This window comes from Eschrichtius robustus, chromosome 5, assembly GCF_028021215.1.
Source record: "Eschrichtius robustus isolate mEscRob2 chromosome 5, mEscRob2.pri, whole genome shotgun sequence".
Lineage (NCBI taxonomy): Eukaryota > Metazoa > Chordata > Mammalia > Artiodactyla > Eschrichtiidae > Eschrichtius > Eschrichtius robustus.
This window is the reverse complement of record NC_090828.1, coordinates 24261466-24288196: the sequence shown is the minus strand read 5'-3', so window position 1 is coordinate 24288196 and position 26731 is coordinate 24261466. Positions and strand designations below refer to the sequence as shown.

The 26731-nt window shown below is 35.9% G+C and overlaps 1 protein-coding gene across 6 annotated transcripts in view; it reads right to left on the bottom strand.

Moving 5' to 3' along the window:
• Positions 1–473: 473 nt before the first annotated feature.
• The window catches only part of IKZF2 (IKAROS family zinc finger 2), a 173054-nt gene continuing 146796 nt past the window's right edge, over positions 474–26731 (bottom strand). For all 6 annotated transcript variants that reach the window (XM_068544529.1, XM_068544527.1, XM_068544525.1 and 3 more), the window contains 3 exons: positions 20098–20235; positions 11872–12015; positions 474–6136 (listed from right to left, as the gene is read on the bottom strand). In XM_068544529.1, coding sequence (XP_068400630.1) covers positions 5412–6136; positions 11872–12015; positions 20098–20235 — 1007 coding nt within the window. In that variant the 3' untranslated portion in view covers positions 474–5411. The remainder of the gene's footprint in view (positions 6137–11871; positions 12016–20097; positions 20236–26731) is intronic.

The window sequence follows — 26731 nt, the reverse complement described above, 5'->3', positions numbered from 1 at the left end:
TGCATAGTTGGGGATTCAGTGACCTCCACCCGTTCAAGAAGCTTTTCTTACTGTGTGTCACTTGAGGTAATTTGAAGGGCCCGATTAACTGCAAACTGGCTTATCTGTACCTATATGAAGTTTTATGCTGTACTTTATGTGGCTTAGCAGAGGGCCTCTAAATTTTATATTTTATTCACAATAAAAAGGACATCTTAGAAAACTAGTCATTCATGTACCACTCTCTGTATGGGATAAAGGTTAATTCACAACAAATTTATACAGAAAATATACAAATGCAATGTTACCGGAGAAAAACCCCGTAAACAGAATTAGGAACTTATTTCTAAGAGTGTGTGTGAAAAATATCCACAAACTTACAGTACAGCAAGAGAAAACTAAAAGGCTAAAAATACAATGTTACATAAAAACCTTATGGAAATTCCAAAATTTTAGGTTTCTGCAATAAATGTAAAAATATTCAAGATGTCATTATTTGGCCTAGCAATACACTATGATAAAAAGAAACACTGGCATATCACAGCTTCTTGGTCATATGACATTTGCTTTGAATAACAAGCAGCTCATTTTTTAAAAAGCTGTCATATTTTAACACATCCATTGCAAGTAATACCCAACCATGGTAGGAAACCATTTGATATTATGCTTTGGAGAACAGCAATGCGATATGACTGTTCAGTTTTGTTTTGTTCAAGGAGAATTAATTACCTGTTTCTCTACATCATTCCACAAAACATTAACAGGTTAGAAGACAGAAGTTCTAAGACTAGCAGAACACTAGTCTACAGGTGAAATTCCAAAACAATACTATATTTTATTGACCAAAAATTCCACTAATAAAGCCTTGTATGATATTAGAACTTATTCTTCCTTAAAAACAAAACAAAAACACATACCACAATGCAATTCACAGCTACAATTTCCCTCTACCTCATATTTTACCTGCATAATCTTGTAATGGTATTCAGAAATATTATCAAACTAAAAAGATATTAACATCTGGTTTCAAAGTTTCCTTTTACTTTAAGCAGATAAGCTGAAAGTCTCTGTACTGGAAATTCCTCTAACAGTTTTGACCTAGGAACGCAAAGAAGAATTATATAGTAATCAGTTTTAAGTGATTTTTAAAAATACACAATAAAAGTGTGGTAGAGCTACAATGGCTAACCAACACTCTCTCAATGCATTTTAAAAAGGCACCAATATAAATAAATTTTATAAGTATTTAATACATTAAATTCAGGATCTTAAGACCAGTTACTGTATATTTTAATTATCTTGCAGAAACTGGAGGTTTAAAAACATTTCTAAGATAACTTTCATATATACAGACTTTAATTTCACCGCCCCCCCTCCCCATTCTTCTTTACTTTTGCATTTGGGGAATTTTCTGTTTTAGAATATTTTCACACAGATAGTACTTACTAAAATATATATAAAATATAACTAAAGATGACCACAAATGTAACTTATCCCTTTTTGTAAAATGAACAATTCAAAGTTAAAAAATAATGTATCCAGTACCTCCTATAGTCTAAGTTCTGTCTTGAAACCAGGAGCATATAGTTTTTTATTTGTATTTTTGCAGCCTTTTCTGTTCTTTTTCCACCATAAGGAATCACTTTAAAGATAACATTTGGGAAGTAAGTAAAACATCATTTTCATCTAAATGCCTTCACTGATGTAAATTTTGTCAAACATTTATAAAATACCATAAAACTTCATGGTTCTGTGAGGTCTACAACTGAGACACAAAAACCATAAATCAAAACAATACCAAGCTCACTAAAACATTCTTGTTTTTCTCCATTTGTCAACAAGTAAAAGTTGAAAATTCTTCTTTTCTGTATCTTCCTATTCAAAAGTAATTTGTGTTTCTTTCACTTTGGAGGTTATATCAAATCAACTTAAAGCTTTTTTTTTTTTTGATTTGATTTGTTTTGATTTGTTCTGTAAGTACACAGTAAAGCCTCAAGGTTTAAGTTGAATAGTTGCAACTAGTCCTAAAGACACACTAGTAACTTTAATATTTCTCAGTACAATCTGGTAAAGTAAACCTACTAAGTTGCTCAGGTATTAACTATAATTTTAACTCTCTGTAGGCTCTGGAAACACATCTGATCACTCTGCTTTTTTTCATGAATTTTCTTTAAAAGAATGTGTGTGTATGTGTACTATGATGCATGTATATAGCTGCTTGTATGTATGTAGGAGAGACAATCCCTACTTTTAGCCAAATCTGAATCCTAGTCTCTCGTTCTCCCATTTTGTCCCTCCAGAAAATTCTCAATGGCATGTTTCAACAACTCAAAATCTCTTCCAATTTGCTTACTGGTCACTTTCACTATTTTAACAAGCCAGATTAGAATGGCTTTTTAAAAGTGATTGACCACTATCAGAGAGAGGCAACACATTTCTCTAACAGGAGCTGGAGATAAAATTCTGGGCAAAATTAGGGCAAAGCAATGTGATGAATTTTTGCCAAACTGGAAAATACAGAAGCTAACCTATTTTCATGCCCCTCAAATAATCTGTAATGTGAAATCTCACCTAAATAAACTGGGCATATAACTGTTATGTAAAACTTGATTTATTTGGTGTCTGACTCTCATATCTATTTTTAGGTGCTACCACCTTGCATATTTCCTTTCGTGAAGAAGCATGCAAATATAGCCATCCAGGGTTTCCCAGAAGCACTGTGTCCACAAAAATTCTGTCTAAACTACACATTTGAATTGATCTTGTCCTCATTTGTCCCTGCCACACCCTGAGCCATCTTTACCTCTTTTTGTTCCTTATATAAAGCTAAGAAAGTACAAGTACACACTTGTAGCAAATACACTCTCAAAAGTATTAAGTCCTTTCAATAAAAAATATTCTCAAAAAGATGAAATCAGAAAAGGAGAGTGCATTAGTACTGTCCTCATGGGGGTACTATACAACTCTGTAGGTCCACCTAAATTCAGTTTCATCCCAGGGCAGGTAGGTACATGATTGTTCATACACTGAAAATAAAAAATAGTAACCAGGAAAAAAATTCATAGATGATGCCAGCAGAAACTCACACATAGCCAAAGTTATGAACATATTGACTGCCATCCAAATATTTCCTTAAATTGTAGTAAAACACAAAATCACTAACCTTAAATTATTTACCTTCCTCTAAAAGGAAAAAAAAAATTAAATTCCAATTATTTATGAGTGGTTGGGGCAGGTGGGTGAGGAAGTCTCAAAGACATGCTTCACCTTTGAATACACTGTATGTTCACAATGCAGTAATGTACCAAAGCATGCAGGAAAAGTGACAGTGGACGTTCTCTTTAAAACATTTTGCATTTCTGTTTTGGTGCCTTCTCTCAGAGTTAAAGGAACAATTTAGACATTTCTCCAGAAATAATTACCACAGAGGGCTAGTAAAAGAGAGTTGCGTTGTAACCATTTTTGCCTAGCTCTAGCTGTGTCAGTGCTTAGAAGCTGCTTACGTAAGCAGATGGTAAACTAGAAAATGAGTGAAGAACAGTACTGGGGCCAGATCTGCCTATCTGTCCACAGTTCTCTAGTCTAGCTAATTCTCACATCATTCTTGCATCATTAAGAAACACAGTTTCAGCACCCCATGTAATGATTTTTTTTTTACAGCGGTTATCAGCTTAATGTAACTTTAGTATTCAGAAATGGTTATCAGATAATCCAGTCATGGTCAGGCCTGTCCTCCCTAAACACAGACAGTAAGTTCCCCCTCCAAGGGTGCCCCCCAAGATGAATTTAATCAGTTTCATTCAGTTCCTCCCCTCTAGTGCTGTTAAGACTGCAAAGAAAAAGCAGAGGAGCACCCGTATAAAAGAAATTAAAATCTGTACATGAAATATGGCAACGTATGTATGAATTAAAAGAAGAAAAATTCTGCAGTAAGGGATTGAGATTCATTTCTGACAAGAACTTATAAATAGTTGCATGTTTTTGAGACAGAAAAATGTGGACGTGGACACAAGCTTGGAGGTTCAGTCACATTCTGGACTCCAAGAAAAAGGTAAAAATAAGTTTTGTTTTTCTGTCTTATCTCTAGTTAATGTACCGGTTACAAAGACGTTCCCTTTTCCTTGTACCAAAAAGTGGTAAATATTATTATTGAAGAAATACTAGAATAAATAGCCCTAGTTCCATAATCTTATGGGGTTCAAGTTACCACATTCAGGTCAAATTAGCAATTGCTCTGAGGAGATTTTGAAAGGAATAGCCTATGGCAAGATTTTTATAGACCTTCCACTAGAAGAGTAAAAGACTGAACAGACTATGGACAAAACACTGGGTGGTCACAGCTTGAGAAAAACCAGTGAAAAGAGAAATACCAGAAAAGGGATTTCTGAGTGGATTTTTTCCCCCCCTACTGTTAGCCTAATTATATTTTTCTGCTGACTGGTTAACACTGATTAAATGCTGATAAAGTGACAATCGTAAGCATACTTTTAGAAACAGATACATATACTATGCTGCCATCCCATTACAACTTTAAAAGAAAACTTCCCAAACAAATTTAAGAAAAGCAGAGGTCCCTTCTGGAAACTATTGACTGCCTCTTAGCCGCTCTTAGACCATATGTTATTCTGAAAACTAGATAAAAATACTATTCATTAAAGGTGTTAAAAGTAAGGCTGCCAGGGTGTCTATAAAATGCCAGTCATCAAAACTATGGAAAAACAGTGCTTAAGTTTAGAAAAATAAGATCCTAGGACCTCAGATGTATTTGTAGCTGTCCTTAACTACCTGTAGTTTAAAAGTTTTGCTATATGGTACAGTGTACAACATACCGTATTATAAATTCTATGGAATTTATGGGGAAGTAAACATAGAACCCACAACAACAAGTCTTCCAAGGGGTTATCACTGAAAATAATGTGTTTGTGTTCCATGATCTCTAGAGGGAAAAAAAAACAGTTTACATTTTGAAACAAATTCTTCTTTGAACAGTAAAATTACTTATCCCATTTTAAACTGTGAAAGTCCTACCCAGAAAACGCTAATCTTTCCTGCCTTCAATCATAATCCTGAACATCAGTGGCAAATTAGAATCCTTAGGTGAATCTTTACGAATCAAGTGATTATGTTTTTTCTCAAAGCATGATATACCTTAACATCTATGCATGGCAGAAATGAACTGCTCTTCAATTCCCATAAAATAAACAAGCCAAGTTGTCAAGAAACAATATCCCATCCCTTCTCTCTTCTGTTTCTTCCTTATTGTAATTAGGCAGAGCAAATGACACTGCGTCCACAAAATAAGAATTAATGACAGTAATAATATTAAAAAAAAAAAAGGTATGTCAACATCTGAAGAAGGTGGGATTGTAAGTGCAGTATTTCTTCATGTGCAGTTCATTACTTCATAGGGGTCCCCTTTGGAATGAAAAGGCCTAGTGGAATGTGTGCTCCCCTCGAACAATGTGTGATGAAAACTCATAACGGTCCTGGCTTCTGTAGCCACAGATGTTGCATTCCAGTGGGTCCCGGTAGCCATGGCAACCCATGTGAATGGTGTACATGACATGGTCTAGGAAAAGGACTCGACAGTGCTCACACTTGAAGGCCCTAATCTGTTCTCCTTCTCCATTAAAGACCTTGTAGATGTCCTTCAGCGAGCCCTTAGGAGCCTTGGTGGTATCCAAAGCCTTGACATCCTCCTTCATGTAAGCTGGGCTTTGTTTCCTCTTGGGATTTAAGGCTGGGTTTCCTTGGTAGGACTGGTGGTCATCATGGCTGCTTTCTGAGTCAGTAGAATCTAGGCAGCTATTGCTGGGAGAGGCCTCTCTTTCCTGGGGTCGACTCTTTGGTCTGATGAGAGAGATAGGGCCATCCATGTTGTTTTCATGACTATCAGAGGTTTCCCTGCTAATGGGTCTTTCTATCCTATTTGGATGATAGACCTGAGAATAAGCTGAGCTTATAACTGGGGCCACCTCAGCGATTGTGCTTGGTGGGTGCTGCATCAGAGGGTGAAGGGCCTCAGCTCCAAGGTAGGTGATTGCATTGTTGATGGCTTGGTCCATCATATGAGACTGCATCAGCTCAGCCTCCTTCTCATATGTTAAGTTCATATCAAAGTGAATGTCTGGGTAGCTGAATCGCATGAGCTTTTCCCCTGAAAGACAGAGGGGGAGACAAGTAAAAAAGAAAAAAAAGAACACAACAAAATAAGTGGTTGGACTAAAAATATAAAAGTACAAAGTTAACTCATCACTTCCATTTTCCGTAATATGGTATCTCTTATTCTTTAGATCAAGTATTTAAGCTCTTTAATTCTGCTGAGACTCACAAATACTCTTCACCTACAAAAAGGATTAGTAATAAAAAATTTCACAAGCCATTTGCACTTGTCCTAATGCCACCATGAAAATGCATCTAGCCTGAAAGTTATAATTGTGTGTTATCTTATTTTCATTCTCTATTAAAATGTCCACTTGTCTAGAGCTCAGCCACTATAGGAGAAAGAAGAAATACCAGGTGAAAATAAGTCAGAGATTATACTTGTTTTTGCATACTTTAAACATCAGTGACCAAGCCTCAAAGATCATAAAAGCGAGAGTGATCTGGTTATAACACTTGTTATCTCACAATTGTGTAGGCTTAATTTGGTTGATTTAGCTGCTATATTAGAGAACGATTATAGATCCAATACATGTCATTCTGGAAAATTTTAAAATGCCACAACCAAAATACTGTTAAAAGCTGACATTGTCTGATAAATTGAATGAAATTTAGGGCTATATAAAAATAGGCTATTTCCCAAAGCACTTACTTATAAACTTGGAAAATACTATGTTTCATTGTTTTGCTTCTTGAAATGGATAATTATTCATTTTTGCATCACCCCTTTCTTATTTAGACACATGTGCAATGGTGCTGGTATGTATGTATACCCATTGTTAGTTTTCTATACATTTTCTTGACTGAAGGATATTTGTAGTTTTCCCTTTAACATTTACGTCAACTAATTTAATTTTACTTCAGTATTTTACTTCAACATAATATCTAATATTAACTATAAAAGAGTCTGGTGCATGAAATAGTAGTTTAAATTTTTCTCCTTCAAATATTGCCAGCTTTGGACAGAATATTTTATCTTTGAAAACTTCTGCCACTAAAACAATGTGTTCTCCTACTAATACTTAGTTACTTTGATAGGTAAATCTTACAGATAAATGCTTCTTTAAAATATATGTGAAGTTCTTATAAACGTTTAGTATGTTGTTGTAGGTGCCTAACGTGTGATGCTGATCCAAAGAACTGTATTCTGGAAAAATACTTTCATGTGGCTAGTATTATTACAGGTTTGAAGAAATGTCCCCCAAATGAGATGAAGGTAATGATCGGAGTAATGAAAATGGAAGAAAAAATATGATGAGTAATTATCTTGTAGCATACAATTAATATTGCAACATCAAGAGTTTAAAAGTTAAGCTAGACAAACCTAATCTATATTCTCAAAGAGGTTACAGTTTAGAGGGAGTGACAACAATTTAGGGATCATTTATAATACAGTGTGATATGTGGTAAGGGGTCAAATAAGAGGAATACATAACTCATAGTAAAAGAAAACTTCTTGAAGAAAGTGACATCAGAGAGAAGAATGTGATGACAAATATTAGCCAAGTAAAGGAATGGTGGGGGTTGGAGCAGCTGGTAGGAAGGCTCAGAGGCTAGAGGGCATGATGCATTCTAGGGATTACTTACACTTTGCATATGGCTGAGAATGGAAATAGATGAGAAAGTTGGCATCAGATAATATAAGCCTCATTCAACAATTAAGGAATTTGAATTTTATCCTGAGAGCAGTAAGAACTGAAAGGGTTAAACAGGGAAGTGACTTAACTAGATATTTATTTAGCAAGATGGTTTAGGAAGTTGTTGCTGTAGAGATGTAGAGATCATGGTGGCTTCAACTAGTAGAATGGCAGTGGAAATGGAGAAAATTCGATGGAATGGAGAGAATTTTAGAAAATGTTGCTAGAACTTGGTGATTATCTAGACACAGAGAATGAGAAAAAGAGGTTAAGTATGGAGCCCAGGTTTCTGGACTGGGGAGCTTAGTGGATAGCAATGGGATAGAAAAGATGGTGAATTCAGATTGGGGAATACTATGAGTAATAAGTCATGTCTAATAAGTACTGAGATATAGTCTCAAACTCAGGAGAGAGATCTGGGCTTGAGATATAGATATGAGAGTCATCAGTTGATCGAAAGTAACTTCTGAAGCCATGGGAATAGATGATATCACCCAGGCATAGGTAAAGTGTGAAAAAGAGAAGGTCAAAAATAGAACCTGGAAGAACATCAAGATTTTTATGCCTGCCCATAAACTAGGGCAAGTGGGATTTGAGCCCCATGCTTAGAGAGCCCTGGGCCTTGCTCCTCATGGAATAAGGAATGTACAGGGACAAGGGAATGTGCTTACCTGGAGCTTACACCCTAGACCGTACTCTGGGTACCCAGGACCCCAGAATTCCTTCTCCAAAAGGCCGGGAGCTTGCACCAAGTGTCGCACAGTCCTCTTCATAGGGTCCATTCTCCTGAGTACCAACTGTGCTGCCGGTATGTACACGCTTAGGCCTGAAGAATGGTCAATACACTACTCTTTGTGTGCTGTGTGTGGGGTGCGATGTGAAAAGAACTTGGATGTGCAGACTAAAGTCTACACATATGTGCATGAGGCCCCTTTTTGCTACTGGAAAGAATCAGGAGTGGGTTTAAAAGAGGGGCCTGGCTGCAGGTCAGGGAGTGGTGGTTCTGCTCATGCCTCCAAGGTCTGATGTGGAACTCCTAGGAATCTGAGAATTCTATATTTATTTGAACTCAGTCTTCCAGATTAGGAGGTTAGAACACAATAGTTTTTAAGCCTGATTGATAATATTAAAATATTTAGGCATATGAATTGAGGCCTCCATTAGTACTGTTGTCCCATTTGCGTAACTGTTGGGGTAAATCCATAAAAAAGACTGAGAAGGAGCAGTCAGAGAAGCTGGAAGAAATGCAAGAGAGATCAATGTCATAGAAACCAAGGAAAGAGAGTGTTTCCAAAGGAATTAACTATTCAGCAGTGCAAATGCTCTCTAGGTTTAAGATGGTCTAAAAAGGTTCCTCTGGACTTGACACTCTGAAGCTAGTGGACACCTCAGTGAGAATAATTTCAGCAGAGCACAAGGAAGAAAGCCAGGTTGTATAGACTGGGGAATGAGTAGAAAGAAAGAACTTATAGAAAGCAAGTACAGAGAACTCTTTCAACAACTACATCCTTGAAGAGAAGGAGAAAGTAGGTAGCTGGAAAGATACCTGGGTTTGGGGTTAGATTTTTTTTTAATCATGAGAGTTTATCACATTGAATGCCAAAAGAAAAATGCCAATAGAAGGGAGAGGTTAAAAATATATGTGAGAAAGGGGGAAAATAATAGTGTAAGTTATCTGGGGGCTGGGATAGGAGAATTCCAGAGCGCAAGAAGAGGAATTAATCAGAAAGAAGGATGCTTCTTTCATCAATGAAAGAAGAAAGTATTCATGTGAATGCACGTGATCCTACAGGATTAGTGAAATTATACTGAAATCATTTCAACTGATTTTATTTCCTATGAATCTAGATGTAATATCACCAAGGAGTGAGATACCATGTTTTGGGAGAGTAGAGAAAGGTCGAAATGCCCAAAGTGGCGAGTAGGAGAGAAAGCTATGCAGGGATGAATTAAAGGAAGGCTGCTATATAGTAGGGATGAGAAAACGACAACCAGTATTTGAGATCAGTTACTCATTTATTTACAGTGATGCTAATTCATAAGGCTGTGGAATTTTCTCTAAAATTACTAGCAGCTATGTAGATGTGGAAAAGAGGCTCAACTGGCTCCATTAGAGAGTGGAGTTTTACTAGGAGAAAGATAGAAGGACAACAAGACAACAGAGTCATAGAATCTAAATTGAATAAGAAAAGAGAGGAGGGAACATATACAGAAAGTTCAAGGATCTTTCCTGGCCTGGAGGGCTTGATGAAATCAAGAACAATATTTAACTGAGGGACATGATAAAAAGAAATTTACAGTAAGTGTGGAATGATGAAATTTCTCACTTCAAAAGACATCATAAAAACAGTTACTATGCAATTGTTTGTTATTCAGTTGACCCTTGAACAACATGGGTTTGAACTGCGCGGGTCCACTTATAGGAGGACTTTTTCAACAGTAAATACTATAGTACTACATGATCCATGGTTGGTTGAATCCATGGATGCAGAATAGTGGATATGGAGGAACTGTGTATAAGGAGGGCCAACTGTAAATTATATGCAAATTTTCTACTGTATGAGGGTCACTGCCCCTAACCCCTATGTTGTTCAAAGGTCAACTGTGTATTACCACTAGGATAGAATCCAAATAAAAAATACCATCAAATTCTAATAAAAATCTAATGTCCTTATTTTAGAATCAAAATGTAATTTTAAAACATCTATCCTTTTCTAAGGAATGTAATCAAATCAAATTGAGAGTAGCATCTCTAAGTCAAAGGAAACATGAAAATATTACAAAGAGCAGAACTAAGTAAATTCAGAAAATAGAATAGCAATAAATTTCATATTTTTCCAACTATACTAGTCTCTAGTTGAGACATAGATATTTAATGGACATCCATCAAATTAATTTTAAAAATAGATGAATGACATTTTTAAAAAGTTATTTATAAACAGGAAGAAAGAGACACAGAGAAATAAAAGTAACTTAGGGCCCAAGGCAGATCTGAGTATACTCGCAGGGGCTAGTTTTAAACTGACCTAGTATAAATAAACTATGATCCTTGGGGCTACCCTTCAGCATTCCTTCAATGAACTTTGTCAGTTAATCTCTCCAGCTTGTCTTAAAGTGATATTTTGGTGATTTGTTAGTTCTTTAATTTTAGATTGAAAAGAAATCTTCTCTGTTTACTGGAGTAGGAGAATTGTATCACCCTTTCCTCCCTGAAATAACCAAAGAAAAGATTTTCTCTCAGTCACTACTCAACCCTCGCAAGGATGTTCTATAATGCGTTTTGACACTAGAATGTGAGAATCTGTTTATTTTTATCTCTTCTAATTTTTACTCTATGTAAAGTCTATAAGAATATATATTACATATATAGTGATAATTCTTTATATTGAATCTGTTATTCAGTTTTTTAAAAAAAAACTAGATGCTTCTGTATCCTCAGAGATACTTTACAACTTACAATTAGAGTTGGCATCATTCTGTATACTGTATCAAAGAATTTCTGAGGGCTTGGAAATGAAAAAGGAAAGTCTAACACATCACATTTAATCTTTTCAGTTCAAAACTGTAGGCTACATGAAAACAAAGATCAAAATATGAACTATAGATCCAAATATGAAACATCTTGAATGTAGGCTGCTGCATTATGTATTTTAATGCAGAATTTAAAAAAAAGATTTCTTTTCATTCTAGATTAAATACTAAAAGCATTAACATTGTGTAAAGAAAACAGCTTAAAAACCTGGCGCTAATGCAAATTTAAAAAGATTACAAAACTGGCTAGTAGGCTACATCATTTCCCTTAAGTATTGTTATTTGTTATTTCACTTTATGTAATATTTCATTTTGAGAAAGCAATTGATTACTGTCACTCTTTCCTTCATTTCTCTTTCTTAGGCCCGTATGCCTAAGGGTGTGTAGTGTGTGTGTGTGTGTGTGTGTAAATGCGGTACACACGGAGTGGCATAATGGAGTAAAGAGATGGGCATTTACTTCATGAACTGAAATACACCAATATATGTTTCTAGCACATGGGAACATGCCTTTGCTCATTAAAATCAATTTTTACAGAAATAAAACCCTTTGTAATGCTTACCCACAAACTTTTGTGGAGTGGAGCTTTTACGTTTTCCCATATTCCCTGTGAGCTTCTCTATGACAGCAGGTCTCTCAAAAGGCACCAGAGAAATATTGTTGTCCATAATAGGCTCTTGTTCCTTACAATCTTCCATAGGAGGTACTATATAAAACCATACAAAAAATGTAATCTGATAATTTCTTCAACATTTAAAAAGATACAAAGCTGGACTTGCCATCTCAATATGTGTTATACAAACATAAGCTAGTATGCTTGGATAAAAGTTAAGTAGAAAGAATAACCTCTAGTGTTAAAGTATACTTTTAACACTAGTGTGTGTATACTCACACACACACACACACAGAGGATTTGTTTTTATCCGAGTCTCTCTCAGATCAATGACATAAACTGTTGCCACTATTGGTGGCCAACATGTTCTTCTTGTGTCTCATCTTAGTCCTCTGAAAGTGTTTTTAACATTGATTAAAATCAATACTACTTTAAGACTGCACTGTTCTCAAGGCTTCTGGAGTTTATTTTTCTAAAACAATTTAAGTAAGTCGATTTGTTTTGGAGGAAACCTTACACAGACACACAGAAGAGCAGTATAATATTTAATCAGTTTTTTTTCACCCATGTATTTTCCTGTAACAGATTTTCTATTTGATGAGCTGAGTGAGCTGTGAGCCCTATTGGCAGTAGCTACATACCTGCACAAAGCAGTCTTCATGAAGGAGATCCCGTTCTAAACATGTCCATGCACAGTAAACGGTGACGGCTTTATGATTGTAACTTATTTTAAAAAGAGCTCTTCAGCAGGACAAAAGAATCCATTTCTAAACTGGCGTATTTGCTTACTAAACTACTGCTCTAATTCATTTGACATAAACTCTCCAGTGCTGCTCCCTCTTTATCCCATTTGTCTAAGTTGCTGTGGGCTAATATATTAGTTCATAGATATTGACATTACATATTGACATTTATGGTGTAGACACAGAACTTATAAAAGTTGTTTTTGAATAAAAATACTGTCAAAGGACATTTAAGTAAAGATAGAGTAATATCAGAGACAGACCAGATCAGTTGATTAAAACCAATATTCACAGGAAGGACCATAACTTATTATTTCTTGATGACTGTTGCTTTCTCCAATTGTACTTGGGTCAGCACTGTTTGGAAATCTAAAGGTTTCATATCTTAGGATATCTTTACTTGTTCATCATGCACTGTAAAATGATTTATTCTGCTCCTTTCGTTTGTAAAGGGATAGCCCCACTGTGTGAAACACAATGTATTATCCTTTATAAGGGCAGACACTAAGAGTGAGAAAGCAAGAGATGAAAGTTAAGAGAATCCAATGCACAATTCAGGTGACCTATTTAATAACCAATACAGGTTGCTGATTTTGAAGAAATGAAAAATGGCATCAGAAAATGTTTTTGTAATTCAAGCATGTTTAAAGACATCGATATTCAACCTAAGTTTTGGGTTAACCTAGTATAGCCAGGTGGATGGGCCAGAAAAATTCAATCTTCAATCTCTGTTTTAATGGCAAGGGATTCTGTAATTATTGGATGTTAATTTGGAAAAAAATTTCAAGAGGAGACTTAGAAACAAAGAAACACATAGGTCACTTTCTATACGGATATAATTCATGATATACAACTGCAAAAAGGTGTCCCCAGATATTACACACAACATTATGTCCTCTCTTAGCAACGACTGAAATAAGAAAAAAAAACAACTTAAAAAGAAAAGCAAAGAAAGAATGACCACAGAATTCAAATAAGGGGGGCCAGGAGGATGGAATGGCGATGTGGTGGTGATGTGGAGGGGAGCCATGCAATTAGATACAGATTATTGTCAAAATTTTAACTTTTGTTTTAGGTGTTGAATTCACAGGCACTTACTACATTATTAAAAAATAACTATATAACTGAAAAACTGGCCATGAATGGACCAAAGATGAAAATATGTCATGAACCAAGATCCGAAACGAAAGAAGGAAAGAAAAAAAAAAGTTTGTTGTTGTCAATCTTGCTAAAAAACAGCAAAACTGGTTAACAGGGTTTGCCCCCAAATTGAATATACTAATTAGTTTTGAAATGAATAGTCTAAAACTTGGCAGTTTTGCTCTAAGTCTCACCTTGAATTTTCATATTTGCACACATTTAACACTCAAAACGAAACCTGGGTGTGGGAACTGTCCCACACCACATCCACCTCAATTCAGGTGATTTGTCCCAAGTTCAATGAAGCTCATATGAACTGAAAACAATGACTTTGGCAGAGCTCTGATCTAACTTCTCCTTCACAACCAACAGTCCTTTACATATCAAATATTAGTCTTGTTTCTACCATATCAGCAGTAATAATAACAACAACAGACTCACCCTGTGTGCTAAGTACTGTTTTAAGGCTTTCCATCTGATAATTTATTTAATGCTTTCAACAACCTGCTGAGATAGGTACAATTACCATCTCTATTATACAGATGGGGAAACAAAGACCCAAAGATATAATTTTCTCAGCGTGCTTTTTTTAAAATTGAAGTATAGTTGATTTACAATGCATTTTTTTTTCAATTTTTTTTACTGAAGTATTTTCTCAGTGTTTATATCTAGTTAACAGGGAATATATGAGTAGAACCCAGGTGGTGTGACTCCAGAGCCTGGGCTCTTAGCCACTATTTGAGTGTTGACTTTGTATAAACAAGTTTGAAATATTTTTAAGGTCTCCACTGAGAAAAGACCTGATACATTTTATATATTACATAACTAATCTAAATTATTTGCTTTCATGTATCTGGGTGCAACTCATCAAAGTGTTTCTAGATATACATTGCTTGAAACACAAAACAAGTTGTCTAGTTAACTCAATAATGCATTAATCGCATTGTGAGACATTCAACTAGGCTAAGAAAATACCAATATGCAAACTTCACTTCTTAGAACAAACTTCATAACCAAATATCTTCCTTATTTTTGAAGTTATAACCAGGATAAAAATATTTATCCCTGCATTATTTCATTATCTCACCACACTGATTAATCATAAAGATAGAACCATACAAGTGTTCCCAACATAGCTATTTTGCCAAACTATCCACTCAAATTTCAAATTCCAAGAAGACACAGTCTGAGGGACCTAGATTAGGTCACATGTCCACCCCCCACCAGAAGAGGGCAGGGCACCTAGACTGACAGTCCTGCCGTGGCTTCAGCCGATTAGAGAGGACAGCTCTCTAAAGGAAAACAGAAGTCTTGTTAACTATAGGAGGATGAGGGCATGTATGACATGTATGACAGGCAAACAAAACAGATGTCTTCTATTTTGTCACAAATTTTCTCCATGTTGTAGAACATAAAAAGAACTTTTATCTAAATTATATTCTTGACAACACAGGGCAGTGCCCATACTTGAAATCACTCTTTCCATTTTCCCATCCTCTGGTCTTACTCAGCTTCATTGCTCTTTTTTTCCCCTTCCTAATGTGTTCTTGGTCTTCTAGATGTCTCACTCTATGCTCTATATAAGGTTATACCCATATAACCTTATAAAATCTCTTACTTTAGACTACTACCTATATAGTGATGGCTCCCACATCTTTATTGCCTACTGAGACTTCTCTCAAGAGCTCGAGATCTATATATTCAACTTCCTTCTAGATAGTTTCACTTGGCTGTCTCTCACAGGTGCCTAGAAGATAATGTGTTCAAAAACTGAAATCTCTATTTCCCTCCCCAAACTTTCTCTTCTTTTCCTAATTTCCATCTCAGTGAATGACACTACTATCTACCTGGTCATCCATGCTAGACACGTTGGGAAAATCCTAGATTTCTTCCCTTTCACCCAGTCTTCTGCCCCTCCTCCCTATCACCTCTCCTTATATATACGCATAGAGGTACTATGCGTCTTAGATTCTACATCTATAGTTGCTCTCAATTAAATAACTGTTCTGCATATTGCTGGCTACTAAGCCCAACTCAACCAATCAGGAGACTGTTGCAATGGACTACTTGGCCCTATCTTGACTCTTCTGATCTATCTCCCACATTTCTAGCAATAAAATGTAAATGTAATAATACTTTTTAGGGTGAAGTACAAAATTCTTTGCCTAGCACAACAGGTTTTTGATGCCCTGTTCATTGCCTCTCTTTCAGGCCTTATCACCTTCCAATTTCTCTTGCCTTTACCAACTGGGCTCTAGTTATACGTAAGTACTTGTAGGTCCTTAACCCACCATGCTCTTTTAGACTTCTATTTCTTCACACATGCTGTTCTCTCCACATGAAACACCCTTTTCCATTTATTTAGCTGGCTATTCTGCATTTCAAAACCCCACTCAAACAAAATTTTCCCTAGAAATTCCTCTTGCACACCCACTGTGATTTAGATATCTGTCCTCTGTGCCTATCATCTGATGCTTATCACTCAATGCTGTAACTGTTGGTTTACTGGTCTATTTCTTCCAATAGCTGGTAAGTGACCTTAGGTAGGGACTGCATTTTATTTGACTCTGTGTCTTTAGTACCCTTTATGATGTGAGACAAATGTAATAGTCAGTGGATGTTCACTAAACACCTTAATGAAGGAAATGTTGTCACCCATTGGAAATAGGTTGAACAAGCTTACTAGGAAGTTTATAGGTTCCCAATTATGTCTCCATCCTTGCAATAAAGAAATTCCCTTTACCAAATAATTCAAAACATAAACATAAGAATATATATTCTTGCTTTAAAGTTGGCTGTCTCTCTGGGTCACACTTTCATTTTTGTCTTCAGGCAAGGAGGAAAAGCTAATTACATACTTTGATTTTTAAAGCTTTTACTTGAAGCTGAGAAGACTTGAAAAATGAGCATAAAATAACTTTCAAATAAGATAATCTGCCATAAAACCCAATTCATCATTATCTTTATTTCCAAAACTACAAGTCATCAATTTCCTCCTTTTCCATCAAACTTGAGGACTTTCGATTCTAACTTGTAAATATGTCTTCAGTGTTTCATCCTTTTCTCCTGCTGCTTCTCTTCATCTTTTCCTTGGCATTCTCAGGCCTAGTCTCCCCTCACACTCCAGTCAGGCATCTATCTTTTATTCTACATTGGTGACACTGTTGTTTAGAAGACAGGAATTTGATTACCCCAGTGAAATTCAAACACTGGATTAGCATGTAAAGCTCTATCGTTGCATCACAACCTACTGTTTTAGTCTCATTTCCTACCACCCCTTTAACTCCGACTATGTTCTACATCTAGAAACTTGTTAATGTTCTTTTATACCTCCAAGTCTTAGCCTAGGGAAACTTTTCTCCCTGGAATGTGTAGTTTCTGTGAATCTATCAGATCTAGGCAATTTTTCTCATCCTCGTGCATGGATCAAACACTTCATTTAAGAAGCTTTTCCTTGACTTTTCCAGTCAGTTAGGTCACTTCTGCATCTGTGCTTCTGAAGAAGTGTATATACACCTTTATTAGAGCATTTGCTTCATTTTATTGATCTTTTATGTATTTCCTGCCAGACTACAAATATAAGAACAAAACTGTATCCATTTATCTTTATATTCCCAGAACATTCCATAGAGCTTGGCACATAGCAAGCCCTCGATATATGTTTCCTGAATGAAGTGAAAGAAAGTCTCTTTGACTTCAGATGCTTCCTCACTAGAAGGAGCCAACGTGGGAACATGTTTTGGGAAAGAAAGGCTAGGAAACATAACAATGTCAGATATGAAAAAGAAAGAATAGTAATTAATTTCAAAGAGCTAACGGGTGACCACAATGATGGCAACCCTCCTACCTACTCTGAAAGAAAAGACAGAATAACAGATACTATGTAACAGGATACTAAGAGAGGGAAGGTGTAAATATGAATTTCCCTGTGGCTCTGTCAAAAACGAGTCACATGCCAAGCCATGTATGTGAGACAAGGTTAATGATGGACTGTAGTAGCATTTTATCCATATTGTCTCTCTCATGGCATTTATCAACTCCTACCTCATAGGGTCAATTCTCTATTAAGCATGCTAGCAAAAGGAAGCAGAGATTAAGGATAATCTCCATTTATTATTACACCACACCTAGAAAAAGTACAGCATGAAATAGTAGTAATATAAACTTATGTGGTTAAAACTCCATCCATTATTGAAGAACAAATATTTGGGTCTATAAATGATATCAAAACCTACCTGCCCCCTCCCATGCACACACACACTCCACCTTGGCTTTGTCCCCTGCTCTACCCAGTACCTGAGTGTCTTTCCCACTTTCCTCACTCTTCCAGTTTCAGAGCCATCTGTAAAGGCTTTCGCCTGTCAAGGGCTAAGCGATCTGGGGAATGGGGGTTGATGCTGAGGCTGTAGTTGTTTAGAAGTCTTTTTACCCCAAAATATACCTGTTTAAATTTTTTGGCACCACTTATTCTACAGCTGATTAATCTCTCAACAGATAGTTACATGTTGACTATATTTATGTATGCCTTACCTCACTCTAACAACATAAGGTCTTTTAGGAGAGATTCTATTTTTCGTATTCACATGTGTTTGCAACACAGTTTCATAAATAACTGTGAATGGAAAAATTAGTTAATAAAACTAATAATCCAGTCAAATGCCAAAATTGCAATGAGAGAATATTATACAGAAAAACTAGTAGTAGTGCCATAAGGTGTCTTTGGAAAACTTTGGCATGCCCCAAGCCTCCATCAGCTACCCTGCCTCAAGCCACCTCTAAAAGCAGCAGTTTGAACAGAAACCATGTGCTCAGTAAGTAAATGAAACCTCAAATGCCTAAGTTAACACTGGTAAGTAACATAACTTTATAGGGGATGCAATATTTATTATTTCTTAATATTTAATGCCCTGAAATAGTAAAAAGAACTTTTTTGGGGTTTTTTTTGTGGTACATCCAATCACTTTTAATTCACACCAAGCCTATGAGTGACAAACTCAGACATCACATAGCCAGACCAGAGTTGTTGGGACTCCTAGGTCCACCATTTTAACCTCGATGCTCTGGATCCTATACTACTGTCATAAGCCCCAGCAATGCAAGCTTGCGGTACCAAATTTACAAAGACTTAAAACATGGACAGGTTTTTTAAAATGTTGGTTGATAATAATAATAATATAAAAACAAATAGACTCAACTCACAACAATGACAGAATTAAATCTGATTCTTTAGATTATATAACCTATCCTCAATACAAAGAAATGCTTCAATTATTCAGGAAAACAAAATAAAAGATTCCCAATTCAACAACAAGTAATCACTAGCTGTCCAATAAACATAGTTCCACAGTGCATACTATGTAAAACAAACAAAAACCTCACAGATAATCCTTGAGCTGCCTATAAATACAAAACCGATATTTATATTTTAAAAGTGACTACAGGATTTCCCAAATGTACTATTTAATAGTGGGCAAATCTTTTTAAAATGAAAGATATAAATGTATCAGTAAGTTAACATTTCTGTATATATTTGTATGAATAATAAAATCAATCAGTATAAAAATATAATTAGTAGGACCAAAGAGATGCCCCAAATCTAAAGAATTAAAATTCATAACTCTCCTTAAAAACGATGATTTACTAACATTAACTTTTTAGTTATAGATAATTATTAATTGATAAACCTTAGGGACTGCTTTCCTACCCCCTATTGTAGGAGATCAGGATGTTTTGTTTGGGTTTTTATTTTTGTGGAGGGAAGTGGCGCCTAATTTTGGTCTAGATTGTTCCCCATACTTGTAGAAAGCAAAATCAGTAACTTCCAAGATAAATCACAAGACAGATTGGAGACATTTTCAATTATATCACTGATCACTTACCTAAGAGAACTGAAAATACACAAATAACCAATTACTCCTTTTAGAAAAACCTATAGACTTATGTGAAACCATCTCGAACTCTTTGGTGCAGCCAATGTAAAAGAAGAGTAAAGAGTACCTTACTTTGGTGTATTCAAGGCCAGCCGCCATTATTGATGGCAATTCAAACACACGCTATCAGAAACAATTTGGGTGTATCACAAAAACTCAATACAGCTTGTTTGCAAAGTGTCCCAAAGCTCAACTCATTTCAAGTACTTAAGATAATCCCATACAAAGTGAGTGTGACCTGAAATTGTTCTAAAATAGACTATAATGTTACCTTCATGCTGAAGGGTAGAGAGAACTATTTAACCCATAACAAACGACGAAAACAGGGGAGAATGAAAATGGTGAATGCCGTTGCTACCCACCATGGTGACTCATGACCTGCCCGGCAGCCTCCACGCTGACATTCTGGAGATAGTTGTGGCAGCGTTCCTTGTGCTCCTCCAGTGAACTGCGCTGCTTGTAGCTTCGTCCACAGTAGTTGCACTTGTGAGGTTTACCCACTGTGAAGAGAACTCAAGGTTAGTGTGCTGTCAAGTCTCATCCAAAGCAAAATTACCAGCTAACTTTTGATAGTCTGGAGGAAGCATTTATATGCTTTTCAGACTTAAATCTCTTCCTCCACCACACTCCAGTTGAGGCAATTAAAGATAATAGACTTCTACCAAGATTAAAAGACAGCAAGAAAAGGCAGATCGTACCTTTGGTGATAGGGGAAATAATGAATCAAAATCATGCTCTGACTGTCTCCTAGATCATGAGAGGCTGATGACTGATCTTCAAATTATCTGACTCTTAACACTAACATTTACTCTTACACAGTTCTCTCAGCTCTGACTCATTCAAAAGACAAATCAGGAGTGTCCTAGATACATGATGAGAATTATTTTTATTTATTGGGAGGGGGCTAAGAATAGAGAATTTTACTGAAGGAAACTAAAATCCAACAACTTGAAATGTCATTGTCTAATGAAAAGATTATTCATGGGTACCAAGAAGACTAGAAAGAATTTAGGTGATGAGAAAAAGCACAGATAAAAGCAGAGAGTTTCTCTTTTCTTTCCACCTTGGTAATAACTATTCACACATGCAAAACTTTGCGGCAGATCAGCCTATTCTCCCACATCAGTCAGCACTGTTCTTATAATACCAAGAATTAACCTACTAGGTGCTTTGAGTCAGGATTATTAACAATAACCACCAAAGCCCTAACATATTTAGTTATACAACGAGAGTGATACTTAATTACATATTTCACATTCAGGAAATGAATTATTTTCTAATAGCCACATCTCATTATACCTGGTAAAATACTTCAATGCTCACATTAAAAAAAAAAAAAAACTTTAGAAAATTAAGAAGGGAAAAAAAACATTTAGGGAAAGAGGTGTGTTTTAATGTAAGACTATTCACAAGGGTATCACAGAGCACTTTGATTCTTAGTGTTGAATGGATACAGAAAACCATAAAGCATCAGGTGGTCTGTTGCCAAAGCCCTCAGTTAAGCACATTGTGAATCAGGTCAGCTGCTCTCATTTGACTCCCTTAGGAATCATTTTATTTTGCCTAGAGGACAAATAGACAACTCTTTTTCATGGTCAAAGATAGCATCCTCAACTCCAGGTCCCTTACAAACCCATGCTAGGATAATGGTCATAAATGAAATTGAAATACATTAACAAGACAAGGTATTCACACCTGCATAAAAATTTCACTACATTAATTAAAGAAAAACAAACAAACCTTTAGATTGTATTTGAGGTGCATATAAATTCAAATCAGTTATTTGATAATCGCAATATTTTTGTAAACCGTCTTAAAAAACAAAAGCTATCTAAGGCAGGATCAGTCATTTCTAAAAATACTAGGTAAAGTAACTTCTATTTTTCAGAACCAAGAATTTCTGGGAAGTAAAAACCAGGTAGCTTTTTATATTGTGAGGACTCTTATAGCACTGTGTGAGAGCATAAAAAATACAAGAAAATATTTTTTTTAGTCAAAAATATTAATGTAAATAGTATAAATATATTTATATATAATTGCATTCCAAATATGGGGCTACATATGACAAAAACCCTTTTATGAATGTTCTCTCAACAAGTCTATAAAGCAATTAATACTTGTTAAGCATATACACTGTACTTAACAGCCCACTATAAACTAGTTCCATCGTCTCTGTCTTCCCCTTCTTAAGTCCTGTTGCATTGTGTCCTGTGATACCTATGTTTTACTGTGAACATAATATCCTCCTATACTTCTTCCCCTTATTTCTCTAAGCAATTGACACCTTTTTAACTTAATTAAAATATAGTTCTTGTCCACTCCCCTTGGCTCACAACCCACTATAAACTCCCAACTCCCCAGATAAGGAAGAAAAGACAGGATACTTTTTACTGCCCTCATTTTAGAATTCAATCCCATCTGCTTTACTTCAGCCTCTCCCATTTTGTCATCTGTTGGTTTAAAATGTCACTCTTTCCTCTCTTCATCCCATCCTTGTTCTCTGTGAGTATAACAGATATTTGAGTAAATTGCTCTAAAAGTATAACCTCAATTTCCCCAAATCTTCATCTGTATTCTATTCCAGCAATCCACATACTGGGTGACATGCTGGACTCTGACCTCTCATAACTATTCTATGTCTAAGAAATTTGTTCTGGAAGTGTTCCACCTTACCCTTCTACATGTCTCATTTAATGCATGTTTATTGAAAGCCTACTAGGTACCAACACTGGGACAAGGCTGGAATGTAAAGTGGAGAGCAAATTCTCATGGTGCCTATCCTCATGCAGCCAACAGTCTGTTGAGGAAGACAGACATTTAAGAAATATACAAGCAATACATTACAAATTGTAAATTCTACAGAGCTAAAGAATGGTAAGCTAGTATAACATGGGGACCCCAGTTTAGTGTGAGAAGGTTGGACAGGAAGGTCTGCCTGAGGTATGAACATTTAGACTGATAACTAAAGAAAAAGTAGAAGTTCGTCAGATAATGGGGATGGGGGGGAGGGGGGAGGAGAGACAGTGTTTCCGGGAACTGCCGTCGTCATCTCTTTCTATTTACTCTCAAGTTCTTAGCTCCTTCGAATTCTAGATCATGCCCTTGCTACTCTTCTGAAAATTATTTTCAAGCATCATCAACAGTCCCTTCCAAATCCAATGGCTCTACTATCCCTACAAGACCATTTCCTGTCAGTTCTTTGATATTTCTTTTTTTTTCCCTCCAGTTTTATTGAGATATAATTGACATAGAGCACTGTATAAGTTTAAAGGGTACAGCAGAATGATTTGACTTACGTATGTCATGAAATGATTACCACAATACCACAATAATTTTAATGGACATCCATTTTTCCTAAAAATCAAGGTCATGAAAATATTGTTTATATTTATTCCCTATATATGATGAGTTTAACTGTATCAACTATATGAGTTAATATGTATAACATATGTATATGTATTCACAGAAAAGGACCAGTCTTTGCTACTTTTCTTTTTACAAATGTTATTATTTACACACTCACTATCTGAAACACCTTCATTCTGCTACCTCTCCTCAAAGCTCCTTTAACTCCCCAGTGCCATCTTTTCCAGGCTCCGGGTCTCCATGATGTAATACCTTCAACACAGGGACCTTCTATCACCCCTCCCCTAATAAAGTTCTACATTGAGGGTTAAAAAAAAAAAAAACATTTAAAAAAAGTCATCAATAGTCTCTGAAGTGCTAAATCTGGTAGACTTTAATCAGTCCAAAATGTTCCTAATTCCTTGTCACTATCAAACTTTCAGGAGTCTTGAATCTCCTGTTTTAGCTTCTGGGATCAGATTCTGCATCCTCACTCCCTGGCTTCTCAATCTTTTCCTACCTGGTAAATATATATGTACCTCCAGGTTTTGCTCTCAGTACAGTAGTCTCCTTCTTTTCCCTCTAGATTAAGCCCTCATTTCTATGAAATGTCCAAATCATGCCTGGAATAATTTCCCATGTTTGGAAGCTCCTATTTGCCACAAACATTTTAAAAGTGATCATGGTGAACCCAAGGACACAGTTTCCCCCCTCTGTGCTCTCACAGCACTCTGTCCATATTCTGTTGATGCATTACTTATGATAATTGCATTGTAATTATCCATCTGATCTGTTTCCCTCGTCCAAACAACGAGCTCTGTCATGAGGACAGAGGTCATGTTTTACTCAATTTGGAATTGATAGCGCTTACTGTAGTTATTAAACATAGGAGGTACTCAATATGTATTTGCTGAATGACTGTACTTCAACCTCATACTTCCAAATGCCTTTGGAGTATTGCGTTATGCACATTCCTCTGAAATCTAAAATCTAAAATTCAACATATCCAAAATTATCTTCCTCTACAAAACTAATTCTTTATTCTGACTTCTCTTTTATGTGTTAGCACTGTTTTAATAAACCAGACTCGTGACAAGGCAACCACTATTGTTGCCTCCTACCTCATTTCTCACATCCAAATAATTGCTCAAGTTTATCCCTCCTTCTCACTCCCAAAACCAATTTCCTAGTTCAAGTGTTCATTATCATGAACCTGGGCAAGCTTAGTATACTTCAAACCAGGTGTTCTCTTCCCTTGTGTAATGATTTTACTCCCCTCCTCAACAACCTTCAGTGACTTTTCACTTCTACTGAACAAAGTTCAAATCCCTGTACCTGGCATTCAGCATCCTACACTGTCTGGTCCCAAGGGATACATCCCATCTTCTACCCCAGGATTCAGCCAGGATTACCTTCCGCTTTTATACTTCTTCTGAGTCTTAGTTCTTTCTGGAATGGCTTCACACAATTTCTGCCTCTTGAAATCCTACGCATCCTTCCAATCTCCCTAACCATGTTCCATCCAAAAGCGATCTTTCCTACTAAAGAACTGTAACTGTATTGGTCCTCACACTTAGGAAACTGGTAACATTCTGTCTCTTGAGTTATTTGTGATTACATCTGACCCATGAACAACTTGGGTTTGTACTGCATGGATCCACTTATAATGTGAATTTTTTTTGACAAATACATACTACAGTACTGCATGATCTGCAGTTGGTTGAATCCACAAATGTGGAACCGCGGATGTGGAGGGCTGACTGTGAAGTTATATGTGGATTTTCCACTATAAGGGAGGGGGTGTTGGTGCCCCTAACCCCTGTGTTGTTCAAAAATCAACTGTATGTATACATTCATTTTGATCTCCTATGTTAGATTATGAGCTTCTTGAGAGACTGAAATAATGTCTTATATATCTTTGTAACCTCCAAAGAGTTTAGCATGGTGATTTGTTCACAGCAAGAACTAATAAGGGGTGTTTTCATGAATGACATCATTTCCTAACTCTTTAAATATCTTCCTTTCACTGGTTTTCCCTGAATCTTTTACTAACTTTGAAAGCAATGCATCCATATAGAAAATTTTAAAATTCACCAAAAATTATTTATACTTACATCATTTAGAGATAAGTATCTTTAAAATTTTTATATCATGTATTTTTTCTATGCATGCAAAGATATATTTTGTTATGAAATTGGGTCATTTTAGATGCTGTATTTTACAATCTGCTTATTTTACTGAACAATATATCTTGAAATTTCCCCATGATATAAAATAATAGTTTTGTTGCTGCTGTTAGGTAACAATTTTTCCCCAAATTCTAAAATTATGATACGCTGATTTAGTTTGCCTTAGCATTCTTAGTCCTTTTCTTATTTCCTTTAATAATTATTTTTCTTTTTACCATAGTTACTATGCCCATACTTGAAAAAAAAAAAAAATCAAATAGCCCTAAAGGGCACTTAATGAAATAGTCTTCCCCTCACCCCACCCCCATCTAAACATAATCTATTTCTCTGTCCTCTCTTTTTGGAATTTCTATTAGTTTGATGTTAGACCTTCTGGATTGAGTCTTGAAATTTCTTTTTTCCCTCATATTAATTATCCTTTTACCCTGTTTACTTTTAGAAAAATTCCTCACCTTTTTCTTTGAATCTTTCTGTGAAATATTTTCTGGCAAATATAAATTTCTCTGACCTCTTTCCTTTTTCTTAAAAATAGTATTCTGTTTTTTCATGGGTACAATAACATTTATCTGAGCATAATTTTTTCTTTTTAAAAAAGTTCTTTTTATATTGTCTTCTCTCGCTTTTTTTCTTTTTTACATTGGTGTCTGTATTGGAGGCTTTCCTTAAATGTCTGGTGCCTGAATATTTATTGTCCATTTATATTTAACAGTAAGGAACTAAAAAGCTAATTGGAAGTTCAGGAAACACAGGTGAGGTTTGTGAACTACTGGTGAACTACTGTAGAGTGACCAGGTAATGAAGCAACCTTTTCATTGTCAGACCCCCAAATATAAATATATGTCTTTTCTCTAGGACCTCTCAATTCCCTTAGAGAAGATACCTCCAATTTCCAGCCCTGGGGGTGGGGGGGGATATGAAGCTAGATATTAGTATTCCGGAAGTAAGGCAAGATATGGGGCCAGGAATATAAATTTTCAACTGTAGTCTTTTACATACTGTCCCTGCTTTAAGTCCTTTGTTTTCCCCCTACTCTCTACTTTTCCTGGAGTCTCTAAGCTAGAACCTTTCCAATTCAATATCTCCAGAGAATAAATGTTATTTTCCTGTAGTTGGTTGGCTGTAGTGAGAGTGGCTCTGTGGCCTGTTCTGTGTTCAGATTTTGAAATCCTTTTATATTCAATCCAGAGTTTCATCCCTACCATCAACAGCCATGTTTCTTCCAAGTCCAGAGACTTTTCAGGATTCTCTAGGGCCAAATGGCTTTGCTACTCATCCTTTATTCCTTTCTATAATCACTATAAGTTCCCGAGTCTTCTGTTTTGTGAAGTCTATTACCACTCCTCCCTCTATCTTCTTTCCATCTTCCTCTTGCTGCTATTCTGTCCTTTCCCATTGTCTTTGATCTTAATGCATTTATACTTCTATAAACGTCTACTGTAATTTTAGTGGAGTTTTAAAGAGT